The 16,223-nt window shown below is 42.2% G+C and overlaps 1 protein-coding gene across 3 annotated transcripts in view; it reads left to right on the forward strand.

Moving 5' to 3' along the window:
* The window catches only part of CDH13 (cadherin 13), a 1,241,014-nt gene that overhangs the window by 444,716 nt on the left and 780,075 nt on the right, over window positions 1-16,223 (forward strand). For all 3 annotated transcript variants that reach the window (XM_032283885.1, XM_032283883.1, XM_032283884.1), the window contains exon 3: window positions 12,056-12,264. In XM_032283885.1, coding sequence (XP_032139776.1) covers window positions 12,056-12,264 — 209 coding nt within the window. The remainder of the gene's footprint in view (window positions 1-12,055; window positions 12,265-16,223) is intronic.

Here is a 16,223-nt window from a genome sequence, read left to right on the forward strand (position 1 = left end):
TCTCTCTCTCTCTCTCTCTCTCTCTCTCTCTCTCTCTCTCTCTCCCCCTCTCCCCTTCCTTCCTTCCCTCCCTCCTTCCTTCCTTCCTTCCTTCCCTCCCTCCCTCCCTCCCTCCTTCCTTCCTTCCTTCCTTCCTTCCTTCCTTCCTTCTCTCTCTCTCCCCGTCTCTCCTTCTCTCTCTCTCTCTCTCTTTCTCTTTCTTTTTTTTTTCTTTTTTTTTTTTTTGAGACAGGGTCTCACTCTGTCACCCAGGCTGGAATGCAGTGGCAAAATCTCAGCTCACTACAGCCTCTACGTCCTGAGCTCCAGTGATCCTCCTGCCTTAGCTTCCCAATTAGCTGGAACCACAGGTGCCCACCACTCCACCAAGCTAATTTTTGCATGTTTTGTAGAGATGGGGTCTCACTATGTTGTCCAATCTGATCTCGAACTCCTGGCCTCAAGTGATCTGCCTACCTGGCCTCTCAAAGTACTAGGATTACAGGCAGGAGCCACCACACCCAGCCAATAAGCCTTTTCTTAACAGGTAGAAGGAGGAGTATATTCTAAAAAAAAAAAAAACAATAAAAAGAATAGTGCAGTAAATATATAAACCAGTAGCATAGTTGTTTATTATCATTATCAAATATTATGTATGGTGTGCTTGACTTTTGTGACTGGCAGTGCAGATCTGTTTATACCAGCATCACTACAAACATGTGTGTAATGCATTGTACGCTTGCATTATGACAGCTGTGTCACTAGGCAGTATGATTTTGTCAGCTCCATTATAATTTTACGGAGTTGCTTTTATATATATGTTCCTCTGTTGACCAGAGTATCACTATGTGGCATATGACCGTATTTGGACAAATCTGAGATCATGCAAATATTAATAGTTGCATTGTTCTGGCTCGTAGCCCCACACCTGCATAGCTGTAGGACCTAAACGTACTCTCCTTTCTGGCCTTTTATTCCGGTTATTTTTGAAAGACCTCAAGGAATCTCTCACATGAATTCACAAATTCTTCCATGTCTAATCCTTCTGGCCTCTTTAATGATTAACATTCCTGGGAAACTCTTGGAGGAAGTGCCTCCCCACTGCCCTCTGTGGGAAAAGTGTATCTCCAGGATACCCAAACCCATGCTCTGATCAAGGCGCCAGCAGACCCTGTCACTGTTCTAGCCTTCTCTCTAACAGAGCAAAGCCAAGCTGTACTCCACTCAAAAATGGGGCCACACTGCTGCTCAGTGTGACAGTTTGCTATTACAAAACAAAATAACAGTGCTTGAAAATACCTAAGGTGTGTGTGGTTTGTGAATCTTTGAGTCGCGCATGTAACTTTCTTTTTCTCTGAACTATGGATCTATAGGGCTGGACTAGGAAACGAATATTGAGTTCCTCTCTTTTTTTCTTCTGGTTATGCCTATCTCTCTAGGTGCTCATGCAGAAGTCGTCTTGCTCATAGACCCCCTTCCTCCCCAGGTATATGTTCATGCAATAGAGAGGTAACTGGGAAGTCATAAGACTGTCAAGGCATCAAAAACAATCAGGCTCTGATTCCCAATTTAGGCTTAGCCAGGACACTTTGTCACACATCTCTAGACAATTCCAACTGCAAGACCAAGCACTCTTAAAATTACAGTGGAGTAAAGCTGTAGGAGGTCAAGCTGTCCCATTAATTTACCTAAGAGATGTACATTAAGAGAGGGCATATGTACATAATTGCTATACACATTAAAAACTAAGGGCCTTGTCAGAGACATGTGCCAGTCTTGAAAATACCAAGAAGGGATCTCTGTAAATCTGAGACTTGGTGATTCTCAAACTCGCTGAATCCTTGATTTTTGTTTCGCTGAATGGGTGACTTTCAAATCAACTTACTCAAATCTTCACTTGAGTTTGTGCCATCATTCTTAGTTTTGTTCGGGGAGTTTCAAATGTGCTTAGCTGCCAAGTTGCAGTTCTGCTATTTATTCATTCAACAAACAGGGTTGACTATGTACTGTGTCAGGCAATATGCTATATATAAAGTAATTCCAATTTGAAATACAAATTCCTGGTGATTATAACCACCATAGGATAGATGATGCACAGCTTTCTATCAGGAAAACCTGCCATGTTTTAAGGAATCCGTGGCAAGAGGAAAACGTAAGACTGACGATAAAAAAGAAAGAAAGAAAGAAAATAGATTCAAAGCTAACAGTTCAGTTTTTAATGGTGGGAAGAGAAAATCCCTTGAAAACAGAGGTGGGCTCTGTCTTTTTCCAAGAGGAAGCCCTTAAGGATTACCTGAAAAAAAAAATAGGTTTCTGCTGAAGATGGCTTGACTGTATCATTCATTATAATATCTTCCACTGACATGATAGAATTGAAACTCTGTTTTATCAAAGTTGGAACTGATGCATGGAATGGAATTAAGACTGTTTTATGTTTGTTCTGCACTTATCAAGTTCTATAAAGCATTCGGAGGTGAAATTTACTCCTGGTTTAATCAGTCTTGCTTAAGAACACTCCCAGAACCTTATAGAAGCTCTGCAATGTCAGTGTTGACTCTAGGCCAAACATGGAACACAGAAGCCCCATACACGTGTTCAGGAACCAGAAGAGTAGAAAGAATCAAGGCTGTCTGCTATGCTTATTAATTCACTCACGGATCTGACCCAAAGTGGGCAGAACTGCACCTATGTTAATGAAGGCTTGATTGACTAAAATGCTGGAGGAGTGAAAGTGTTCAGGAAAATCAAAGGAAATGCTTTCTGTTTCTCTTGCTTGGGCCAATCCAAAGAGACTCTGGACTAAGCCCTGTGAATGCTTTAAAAGGAAGCTGCTGCCTCTGGATGCCAGTGGAATACTGAGGGATATGAAAATCAATTAAGTGATGGTCTGTATCCTGGAAAGAGTCTGTCCATTTCTTCTGAATTAAATGTTACTTTAGTTGTCAGAAAGACACTGCTTGCCATGCCCCAGCAAAGACTTTGCCGATTAACCGATATGCAGGCCCTTCATGCTGAAGAAGGACTGAATTATGTTTTTCCAAGTAGAAAAGGAATACCAGGATAACTGGGTCTCTCCAGTCTCAGGCAGAACAGACAATCTACATTCTGCTGCACTGGGGCAGTGCCTAGTCTCTGTAATGTGCTGGAGACAGCTAGTAAAGGTACTTATGAGAGCTGGTAAAAATTTTGGAAAAGTTACAAGCCAGTTGAAGGTACATTGGTACCTTGAAATAAACAATGTGTAGAGTACTTAAACCATAGAAATTGGCAAATGCTACAAATCAGGACTTTTTCTATGACTAGCACATCACTGAAACAAAGTCCTTCTCTTCTGTGTGTGCGTATAAAGATCCTGGAAGTGGATCCATGTATATCTGTCTATGGGAGGGCTACAACTTCCGGGATGACTGACTCGAAGCCTGCAATTCTGGTTCATACGCATCCTTGAGCACGTGTATGCGCGGAATCTGACCATCCATGAAAAGGCCTCACAAGTTATGTGCAGACTCATTTGCAAAGTCTCTACAAATACATGTAAACTGTAGGACAATTTACCCATATAAGATGTGAGTGTATAAATTATAGATCGGCCCCAGCACGCTTACAAGCATAGCACAAAATCCAAATAGTAGTTCATACCCAGCTCTGTGAGCAGGACTGTGCTATATCTGGCAGATAAGTTTAAATCCATCTGCATTTCATTTTTTCCTGGGATCATAACACAGCTTAATTTGCTTCCTTATCCATTTTTAGATGGTAAGAAATCTATGCTTTTTGGATTTTCATCCCCAAGAACTACCTTCAAAAGAGAGAAAAGGAAACACATAAAATCAAGGTCGGGAAGATTAAGTCCCTTAATTCACAGGTCAAACTTCCCATTTCCACTGTGGTTTTGTCTCCGAGCTGAAGTTTGTCTTTTTGTGACATTTGCATTAAGCCCAGGGGACGTTTTGAGTGGAAACACTGCTGAAAGCGTAATTGAAACTCTGAGTGGTGCCTTTTGTCTAATTTGCATTTTCCCCCAGGTGGGGGCATTTTCACTTCCCCCCTCTTCTCCCAGGGTGTTCAAAGATTATCTCAAAGAATGATATGTTGCAATTTATTCCAATAAATCCCCATGTACAGTATATTATATGTATGTATTTTTTTGCTTTCAAGAAGTTATTTCAAATCTGTGATAAACTCTGTAGGAAAGTCATTCATAGGTTCAGAAGAGTACAGATAGTTCATTCCCCCTTCAGTTAGAGGTTTTTGATATTTGTTCACAAGTTTAATTGTTTAGTCAAATCTTTCCTTTCACTTATCCACATAGTGTCATTCTGAGCCACATAGGAAGTTGTCTCTATAGAAACAAGCATTTTTTTAAATAGACATAAACTATTCAGTTTTATCCTTAAATATGTCTTTGAACTTTGTGCTCAAGACACATATGGTCTCGATATCTACTTAAAAGTTTGAGAATCACTGACACTTTGGTGGCATCAACAAAGTCAGTAACATGAAACAACAATGCAGGGTTGATGGCATCAGATGCATCTTTAATAGGGAATTTAAGGTGTGATTATAATTGGTGAGAAAGTAGTCTTCTTCCAGGAGAAAGAAGAAAAAATAAAAGATAATGTTTTGGTTTGTTTCTGTTTTGAGTCAGCGCTTTCCGATTTATTAGAGTTGTCCTTTAGATATTGCCAAAGCCATGGCAACAGGAGCAATTCAGAGTTTTCCCTTTCTAGGATTTCTGTTTTTATCAAGACTTCATTATTTATATTAAATACATTGTTTCTTACCAGATATTTGCATATCAGAGCCCTCCTGGATTATGAACCTGAGCAGGGTGTATCCAGGCATGAATTTGTCTAACTGAAGGCTGGCTGGTGAGTAATGTAGTCCTGTCCAGCATTTCCAGAGGGTGCAACAAATGTCACTGTGAAGGTTTTAGTGGATACAAGGACAAACTTACTTCTTTTTAATTTGGCTATTTAGATTTGTTTTAATATTTATTAGAAAAAATACCTGGCATATTCAACATGTATTATAAAGATTACTTTCAAATAATTTTATAATCTAAAGGGTCAGTTACTTAAAAAAAAGTTAAGTAAATAATTAATTTGGTATGAAGCAGCACTGAAATTGTGAGTCTGAAAGCTAAATGACTAAAGGAAAGAACACATTCCCCTAAGCAGGCTGGCATAGCACTCAGGAGTGTAGGTTTGAGAAACAGAAACCACACCCCTGAGTTTGGATTTGACCTTGGTTCACATAATAGCTTCATTGTCTTGGATGACACATGCAACCTCACTAAGTCTCAGTTTTCAGAGGGCAACAAAAGTCCTACCTCAAAGTGATGATGTGAAGAAGACAACATGAGGATTTATTGCAATCACGAATGTAAGGCTCACAGTGTAGTGCCATTACTTTAGGAAAACTCATGCCTTTGTTTTGTCTGAAGCTCTCTTCACTAACAATCCATTTGGAGACTATCGAACAAACCTTTGTTGATTCTATTATGGGCAGAGCACTGTAATTTCACTCCTTTAATATCATTGTTCCTTCACAACTGTTCACGTGAAGTAGATAGAGCTTCACCAAAACAAGTGAAAGGATTCAGTGATGGGCAAGCTTGAATCAGAACCATTAACCCCACCCCTTTAACCCTAGCACTGATGCCTGTAGTAACCATTTCCATGGCAACAGCTTGAGGCTGGCAAGGTACCTGACTAGAAGGAATGACAGGACAAGGTAGAGAAACCAGCTGGAAGAAGGAAGCTGTGTAGGAAAAGGAAAGGGTAGCTTCCTTAGTGCCCAGGATTATGGTAATAATGGTGATCATTCTCATTCATGGAACACCAAGCTCTGTCCTAAGTGCTTTCTGCATGTAGGCTTGCATTATCTTGTTTACACATACCGTAAGGATTATAGTACCTTTCAGGAAGATGCCCACTTTACAGATGATAAAGACATTGAGGAGTAAAGAATATGGATGGTGTATTAGTCTGTTCTTGTGCCACTAATAAAGACATACCTGAGACAGGGTAATTTATTAAGAAAAGAGATGTAATTGACTCATAGTTCAGCATGGCTAGGGAGGCCTCAGGAAGATGATGATCATGGCAGAAGGGGAAGCAAACATGTCCTTCTTCACAAGGCGGCAGCAAGGTGAAGTGCAGAGTGGAGGGGGAGAACACCCTTTATAAAACCAGCAGATCATGTGAGAACTCAATATCACATGACCAACATGGAGGTGACCACCCCTTGATTAAATTACCTCCCACCAGCTTCCTTCCATGACACATGGGGTTTATGGGAACTACAATTCAAGATGAGATTTGTGTGGAGACACAGCCAAACCATATCAGGTGATTTGCCCAATCACATACACATAAGCCAGGATAGAAAAGGGCTTAAACCCCCTCCCCCTTAAAACTACCCTTTCTTGGAGAACAGAAATATTAGTTGCTGTTATGCCAGGTCCCCAAACTCTACTCTTTTCCAGGAATAGTTTGGAAATGTAGAGAGCTGTCACCTTGACAAACAATTTATTATGTAAGTTCCTGGTTCTTGGATTTGTCTGCATTAGGTTCATCACGGGGAGCTTTTCAGAGATACTACTGCATGCAGACCCCAACTCAGCACAATTGTATCACAATTTGGGGAGAGAGTGGGGGCAGGTATTGCTATTCTTTATAATGCCCCTTTGGTGATGTCATAGATGGCCAAACTTGAGAAAGAACCATGGCCTAAAGCACCTGTTCCCAAGTTGGTAAGTGGTATCAAAAATATATAAAGATACAATTATACAACCATTAGGTATTTGATTTAGAAGGTCAGGAAGGGTGCTTGAACGTATTGAGTGCCTATGATGTGCCAGGTCATGAAATTGCATTTGTTCTCTCAGTATGACCTCACTTGGTACCTATGATGACACCAAAGGGATTTGTGAGATGCCCGAGAGGGCCAGACTGGGGCAACTGTCCTTTGTCCTCTTGCTCATCTATTGCTAGGAAGCAGATGTGCCCAGAGCTTGGGCTGTAGAGACAGACTGAGACTGAACAGATCAGGGACAAGTTCTTGCTCTACGCCTTTCTGGATATGGGACTATGAGCCAGTGAGTCAGTCTCTCTGAGACTCAGTCTCTTCTCCTCTAAAATACGATATGATTCTTATAGATTATAGACTATGCATTCTCATTGGGGCTATATTTCCCCCAAGGCGGTGAAATAGGTTCGAGGGGAGGACAAAAATTGTACTTACAAATGTAACATACAGATATACATGCAGTACCTAAACAGATATGAGCATACCTGTGATACTAAAATGTTATAGGAATAGTGGCAATTAGAAAAAAATTCTTAAAAGAGTCCTCAGGGGAGTAGATAATGAAAAAAACAACAGTTGAGCAACTCTGCTATAGAATTGCTATGAGGATAAAAGGAGAGACAGCTTGTACAGTGCTTTGCAAAGAGCCTAGCACTCAGGGACCATTCAGTAACTAGTAGATGCCATGATTGTTTGTCCAAGCATGACTTCATTAAAAATGTACACACTGATTCCAACCATTCTTCCGGGCTATGCAAGTTTTACTGGCATTACAGGGACAGATAAGGCACCACCTCATTCACCAATGAGCTAGGTCAAAGCTAAGCACAACAGCTGAGCACCATTATAAATGGATACACGCGGGATCTAGGGGCCAAGGGGAGAACATAGCTGAGTTCTTCATTTCTTTCCACTCCCTCCTGCTGGGTTCAATGAAGTCAAGAGGTCACTAGGGACTTCTTTTCCCAATTCACAGCCTTGGTGGCAGCCTCTCTTCCTCACAGCACAAAAGGGAGACCCCCAATCCTCCACCATCACTAAAGCATCATTTTGATCTGGAGAGTAATTAATGGAATTATTATTGACGGCCTCCCATATGGAAAAACATTCTGCTCATTGCTGGAGATGTAAAGATGAATGAAAGAACAAGACTCAATTTCTGCTCTTGTTTCTGGTGCAAAAAAACAAATGCTTAATATGGACACGTTGCTGTAACGTGATATAAAAGGTCCTATTTGCAGGAAACTGTGAGAACACAGAGAATGTTTGAAGAAGTTGATTCAGTTGAATCTTGAAGAATAAGCAAGAGTTAACAGGGTGAAGAAGGTGAGAAATGCCTTCTGCAGAGAACGAGCACTGTACACCAAGGGTGGAATGGTAGTGTAGGGAGACGCAAGAGTGGGTGAGGCATGAGGCATGGAGTAAAAACAAAGGTGGAGGGGAACCTGATGGATAGCCTAGACATGGAGGACCTTGAGTGCTAAGTATTGTTTTGCAATGAAGATCTGCAGTTATATGAGACTCAGGTGGAGAAAACCTAGTCTTATAGTTGCAACTGGAGAATCCAAGGGTTCCTCCAAGGAGCAGGGCTGTGTGGCCCCCAGTACCCCACATTGCCGGGACTCAGCTTATCTCCATTCTCACTTCCTTGCTTGCTCCCTTGCTGTGTGCGTCAATCTTACCGGCTTATTTCCAGTTCTATAGATGCCACAGTACCTTTGCATATGTTGTGGTTTTCTCTGCCTGCAATAGGTCCCCCATTGTTTATAAGAGTATTAAATTAATATCTGTCTTCCACATTAGACTTCAAACTAGGAGCTGTACCTGTCTTTGTTCAACGTTATAACTTCGGCATCTAGCATGATGTAGGTTCTCAGTAAACATTTATGGAAGGAAGAAAGGGTGGGAAGAAGGACCTTAGCTGCGAATCTAGAACCCCACAAACTTTCATATACCTTTCCCTCTACGCCATTCACTCCCCAGCTGAGAGTGCCTACTTGGAACCTGTTCAAGGATTAGGGCTAGAACCTCATGCTGGCAGTTGAAACAGTAATTTCTTGTCAGGCCTTGTCATTTGAGTAATTTGCCTCCAGTGGATGAATACTAATAGTCAATGACAGTGAAAGCAACCTTGGTATTATTTCTTCATAGTTCACTTCCAAAACTGAAACTAAGCATGTTCAATTAATCTTGGCTACCAACATGGTTAGAGAAAGTAAGCAAGTGTCTGAGAACTGCAGGCTCCCGAGAGTCCACTTGTGTGTCCATGCAGTGATGGCCCTAAAGCTGACTTAGCCATGGAAAGCCTTAGAACCATTGCAGAGTGACCAAGTGGCACCATGCAGTGTTCTTCAGGACTGAGCAGGAACATGAAAGCAGAACTGAGAAGGGCACTCACAGCACTCTACAGCAGCCCCTGCTTGTCCTCGGGGGATGAATTCCAAGACCCACAGTGGACACCTCAATCTGTGGATATTACCCAACCCTATATATGCTTATTTGCCCTATACATATATAGCTATGTTAAATTTTAATTTACAAATTAGGAATTGTAAAATATGAACAATGATAACTAATGATAAAATAGAACAATGATAACAATACTCAAAACAACACACAATTTGAAACTTATGAATTGTTTATTTCTGGAATTTCCCATTTAATATTTTCAGACCTGTGTTGACCATGGGTATCTGAAATTGCACAAAGCAAAGCCATGGATATGGGGGAGCTACTGTATTCAGGTTTTGATAGGATTTCTGAAGGGTTGTATTCTCCATGAGGTATTGTCTTTATTGAAAACATGCAGTGGTGACAGGCAAATGATCCAGGGTTCAAATCCTGACTCATCGTTTACGACGTGTGTGTCTCAGGCACGAGCTTTGCCCCCTATGAGCCTCGGTTTTCTTATTGAGAAACTGTGGGGGAAGGGGATCAAAATAGAACTTCATTCGTTGTCATTGTAAAGATTAATTAGAACGATGTGTGCAAAATATGCAACACCAATTCTTGAATGTGAAAAGTGCTCCGTCTGCATTATCCACTGTTATTATGAGTTAATATGATTATTATCACCATAAGTATCATCCTCCCAGAGTAGAAATATAAGCTTAGATTTTCAGATATTTATTTGGCATTCACAGTGTGCTGGGACCTATGTAGATAAGCTTAGATAAGCTTATATTTACATGGCTTTAACAGTATGCTAGGTAGAACCTATGTAGATATTGTTACCAAAAGATGTATACGAGAAAGTTCCTAGCAACGGTATTTGGATTGCCAAACAGGAAATAATCCAGATGCCCATCGACAATAGAATAGGTAAATAGACTCAGTACAGTCACATAATGGAATACTATATGATGATTAAGGTACATATAGTAGCCTGGATACTATGTAGTGATCAGTGATTACTGTTACAGTGATTAGAATAAACTACCATGACTCACAGCCACATGATGAATCTCACAGAATGTAGTATTGAATGAAGAAGCCAACGAGGAAAGAGTGCATGTTGTATGATCCCATTAGATGCAGTGCAAATGCAGGTAAAACCAATCTATGGTATTAGAAGCTAGAATAATGTAGCCCCTGGGGAAGAGGGTAGGAATTTTACTCAGGAAAGGAGGGAACTGGTAATATGTCATGTTATGGTCTGGATGCTGGGCAGTTGGGTGTGCTTACTTTGTAAAAATTCATTGAGTTGTACATTGTGATGTATGCACTTTTCTGTGTCTACATTATGCTTTGATTAAAGATTTACTAAACAAATGAGCCTGTTCAGCAGAGAGCAGAAAGCATATAGTACAATTTTATGCTTGCCCACAAGGGGCCTCAAAGCCTACAGCAGAAGACAGATAGGCAAATGTGGGCACAGACAATGAGTTATGATACCCACAGTAATAGAAGTTTGTGCCACATGCAGAATCACCATCGAAGGGAGCATGATCAGCCATCACAGCCTCTGCTTGTGTCAATGCCATGTGCTCCACGTGGTTCATGCAGGGGGCCCATCTTCCCCATTCCTTCCCACACATGGCGAAGCCATTCCACGACAGGAACATTGTTCACTTCTGTCCACTCTCCATGTCAATAGCACCACTGCCTTCATTTTGGACAGCCATCTTTGATACAACACTGAAATGGTTGAAACTGGTTCTCTTGGCCTCTCTTCTGCCCTTCTTTAAACCACTTGCTATAACCCAGATATGCAAATTACAGTCTTTGTATTGGATCCTCTGGATTCTTACAAAGCACCCTGTGGGCTGGGCATGGTGGCTTACACCTGTAATTCCACCACTTTGAAAAGCCCAGGCAGGTGGATCACCTGAGGTGAGTTCGAGACCAGCCTGGCCAACATGGTGAAAGCCACTTTCTACTAAAAATACAAAAATAAGCCAGGCATGGTGGTATGTGCCTGTAATCCCAGCTACCCAGGAGACTGAAGCAGGAGAATTACTAGAGCCTGGGAGGTAGAGGCTGCAGTGAGCCAAGATCACACCACTGCACTCCAACCAGCCTGAGCGATGGAGCAAGACTGTCTCAAAAGAAAAGCACCCTGTGTGATTCTGATGCACCTCAATCCTTGAGAAGCACTGCTCTCCACTGGAAGCAGAGCACACACCCTATCTTGACCCTCTCCACACAACAAATCGTCCAGGGCCACCAGAAATCACCCTGACTTGCTGGCTTTTCCCAACTTGTCTCCCAGACATTATCAGCCTCATTTCCACCCTTCCCTTCTAGATCCACAACATCCCTGCCACCGTTTAAGTATGCCTCTGAGCCAAGCATGTCATTAATTCTCTTTCCCTGAATCCATTTTGCTATTTATCCCTTATCCCTGTGCCTTCGAATAGCCTGTAATGTCTTCCACATTCTTAAGGGCCATCTCATCTCCTGCTCATCTTCAATACCCAGCTTGAATACTGTCTCTCTGCAGCTCTCCTCAATGCCTCTGAGCACCCTGTGGTTCTGCTCAGTCACCCACACGTGTCAGGATTAGATCACTTCCCTCAAGTGTGCATTCTCAGAGCTTAGCACCTACCTGGAATGTGCCAGGTGGTCAAGGGCATGTCTTGATTGAGTGAAGTCTTCCCGCACAAAGTCACTTGGGTACAAGCAGCTTCCTGTGGGATAAAGGACAGCGTTTGTGAACTCCGGGGTGGGGAGCTATGTGCCAATTCACATTTGACAGATCAGAGATGTCTCAGAGCTAAGCTGCCCAACCTACTCATGCTCCTTCTGTTGTTTTGTTTCCTAGTGACCTTCAGTGACTGTAAGGGAAATGACAAGCTACGCTATGAGGTCTCAAGCCCATACTTCAAGGTGAACAGCGATGGCAGCTTAGTTGCCCTGAGAAACATAACTGCAGTGGGCAGGACTCTGTTTGTCCACGCACGGACCCCGCATGCAGAAGACATGGCAGAACTCGTGATTGTCGGGGGGAAAGACGTCCAGGGCTCCTTGCAGGTAACACATGTGTTTGAGATAACCTGGGTTCAAGGAGGACATTAGGTTCTGCCTGTCTTATGTGGAAAATGGGTCTTTATTATATTGGCTAAGATTCTTTTTGTCATTGTTGTTGCAAATGACAGAAACCCAACTCTAAAAATGTTGGGGAGGGGCAGTGGGAATTGACTGACTCATGTAACTAATTTAGGAATAGTTCATGGGTTAATTCATGTAACTATTTTAGGGATAGTTCTGCCTTCAGGCATGGCTATGTGCTGGTGTCCAAATGATGACATCAGCTTTAATCCCAATGCATCTCGTGGTTCCATTTTCCTTTTATTAGATATACTGAGACGGTCACATCTCTTTCTGCCTCCCAGTGTGGAGGTCTCAGCAATTCCTCTTACTTTCCTGGTATGAAGTCACCTGAGATACCATCTCTTCTAGATGATGCTAACAAAACCTTGAAATTGAATCTCATGGTACATCTAATAGGTTAGATCATGTGCCCACCCCTGAACTAAACGTGGTGTCCATTGGGTTGTGATGTTCTGGTTGGCCACATCTTCACATTTCTTTTCCTGAAGCCAGGGCAGTGTCAGCCCTAGTCACCTAAAAACATATGGACTGAGAATGAAATAATTGTAGTTACTCTAAGTAAATTAAGGAGCTGTTTTCAGAGGAAGGGAAGTGGATGGTGAATAGGCAAGAAACAGTGGCCCACTAGAATTGCATATGATCCTGCATATAGTGCTATTATACATATATGATGTGTGTGCATGTGCACATATATGTACATGTATATATTAAATTCACATATACCATATGTGTGTATATGGTGCTGTATGTGTATATGGTATATATTTGTGTAAATACCATATACATGTGTGTATACCATATACATGTGTATATACTATATGTGTATGTACCATATGCAATGTACCATGATATATGTACCATATGCATATGTGTATATGTATATGTATGCATACATATGGTATATGTGCGTGTATACACATACACATACATCCACGTTTATATGTCAGAGATACCTCAAAGCTAAGCTGCCCAACCTACTCATGTTCATTTTGTTGTTTTGTTTTGTTTTGCTTCCCAGCGACCTTCAGTGACTTCAGTATATGTATGCGTGCTTATGTATGTATGTATATGTCATTGTATATGGTGTATATATATGTCTATATGTATGTGTATATACACACGTATGCACCCACATTTAACAGGTCACAGATATCTCAAAGCTAAGCTGCCCAACCTACTCATGCTCTTTCTATTGTTTGGTTTCCCAATGACCTTCGGTGACTTTGCGTAAATTTGTGTGTGTGTGTGTGTGTGTGTGTGTGTATGTATATACAGGCATACACAGACTGTATATGGACATATACGGTGTGTATGTGTATATATATATATATGTGTGTGTGTGTGTGTGTGTTTGTGTATATACATATACACGGTATATCTGTATTGTATGTCTGTGTAGTTGCATATGGTGCTGTAAATGTATATGGTGTACATGTATATCTCTCTATATACTGTGTATAGGTACGTGTGTGTATACATACATAAATGGTATATCTGTATTAGATGTATGTGTAATTGCATACGGTGCTCCTCCTTTGCCGAGCAGCAAAGCTTGTTCCCTTCCACAAGCGCGTGTGTGCTGATCCTTGCACTCCCACACATACATTTACACTTTATGAGTGCCACAAATTGCCATTCAGGCTTCCCGATTGTGCCATTCAGAGACTTTTTTCTTTTTTTTTTTTTTTTTTTTTTTGAGACAGAGTCTCACTCTGTCACCAGGCGCCAGGCTGGAGTGCAGTGGCACAATCTCAGCTCACTGCAACCTCCGCCTCCTGGGTTCAGGCAATTCTCCTGCCTCAACCTCCTGAGTAACTGAAACTACAGGCACACACCACCACACCCAGCTAATTTTTGTATTTTTTAGTAGAGATGGGGTTTCACCATGTTGGTCAGGATGGTCTCGATCTCTTGACCTCATGATCCGCCCACCTCGGCCTCCCAAAGTGCTGGGATTACAGGCTTGAGCCACCGCGCCTGGCCCAGAGACTTTTTTCTACCACTGACTCACTCCTTCACCATGAGCTCAGAGACTCCACCTTCATGAGAAAAGGAGGGCAAGACACACAGCAGGACTCCAGCCAAACAATGACTTAATGATGGCATGTCTCGGCTTGGCGTGCCTAGCCTCTCCTATCTGCAAGCTTCGTCTTCCTAAATTTTTCACAGCCCCTGATTCACATCCCTTTTCTTCACCTGCCATATTACCCATATCCCTGCTTGATCTGCTGATTTTGTTCAGTGGTGGAGTGAGCGTGGGTCACACAGCTGGGAGCAGAGACAGCATGACTGGCAATGTGAGGGTTGCCTTCCTGCCAGTGCTGTTTGTGTGATCTTGAGAGCATCATATAGCTTCTTTATCTGCAGAGTAGAGAGGTTAAACAGCCTGCAGTGGCAAATAAGTGGCTCATGTGCCATCCTACTGACACCATTCTCATGGCAGATATTGCTAATAACCTTTGGCTTAGCCCGAGTATCCTTCTCAGTACAATGCTTCTGGAACCTACTATCAATTGATCATTTAGTGATGTTTCTGAGGATGGAATCTATTTGCCACTCCTGGGCTGGACAAACTTCACAATTCCCCTTCATATCTGTGAAGCTGCGAGTTAAGGGTAGATTGCAATGTAAAAGGAATGCACAGCATATCAGTGATGTTTCAGAGAACACAGGATACTGGTGAATTCATACCAGTGTGGAAATTCATGACACCACAAAGGCAAGCTTTTCTCTTTCTCAGCCATGACCATTTTCACAGCATCTCACTAATCTGTGATATAAATTATGTGGCAAATATCTAAAGCAACGAAGTTTCCAGGATGCACAGCAAAAACAGTGCTGCATAGGAGTGGTATGTAAATGGCATGGTAAGGGGGTTTGCCCACAGACTTGAATGTATTTAGATAGAAATCGTTCATCATGAATGGTGGCTCATCTTTTTTATCTAGAAAAGACAGTGTCATAGTGTTTTGCTTGAAAGAGAGCAGAAGGGGCTCTGAGCAGGTTATCGGGACCAACTCCACCTTGAGGGGCCAGAAGAGCTTGGTTCTTTATGAAAACTCAGCCACATATTGTTGGTCCCTCGGATTCCTGTGAGATGCCGTCCAGAGACAGAGCTCCTCTGAGCCCTGGCTGTTTCTCACTTGCCGCTGTCTGTAGGCATTTTCAACAAAACTTGGTTGTGTTTGTTTGCTTCTTATAAAGCGGGCGGAGGTTGCCCGCTTCAGTTTGCCAGACTTCAGCAGAACAGGGCGTTCATCTCCCACCTCCAGTAATTTTATGAGATTTGAAAACAGGCTTTGTGAAGATGTATTAGCTGTGTCCTTAACAAAAATCACCCAAAAAGGAAAAAAAAAGAAAAAGAAAATAAAGGGAAAACAAAATAGATAGCAAAAGAATCTTCTGAAGAGAGCACAGACCTCACTGGATGTGTAGTTGGTATTTTTTCAGTCCTACTGTGTGCAGCCAAGCGGGCCAGCTGCTAGCGAGGGAAATCAGTGAGTGCCTGAGTCAGCTCAGCCCCTGTTGGGGAGGGAAAGTGAATGTGTGCATGGATGCTTAGGTACCAGGCAGGGAGCTAACAGTGATTGATGATCTGTGCATTTGGAAAGGGGAGAGGTCAAGGGGACTTGGGGTGGTCCTTACGGCACCAGCTAGGTGCCAGGTGTTGTTCCGTGGGCTACAAATGCTGACTCATGTAATCTCCTTAGCAATTGGAGGCAGATGCTACTATCTCCTGTTTATTGATTTTACTGATGGGGGAACTGACATACAAGAGGCAAGTGACATTTCCAAGATCTCAAAATGAGTAAGAAGTGGGATGGAAGTGAGACTTGAGCCCCAGCAGCCTAGCTCTGGAGTCCATGCCTCCAGCCCCT

This window comes from Sapajus apella, unplaced genomic scaffold (genome assembly GCF_009761245.1).
Source record: "Sapajus apella isolate SASKATOON/1434 unplaced genomic scaffold, GSC_monkey_1.0 scaffold15, whole genome shotgun sequence".
Lineage (NCBI taxonomy): Eukaryota > Metazoa > Chordata > Mammalia > Primates > Cebidae > Sapajus > Sapajus apella.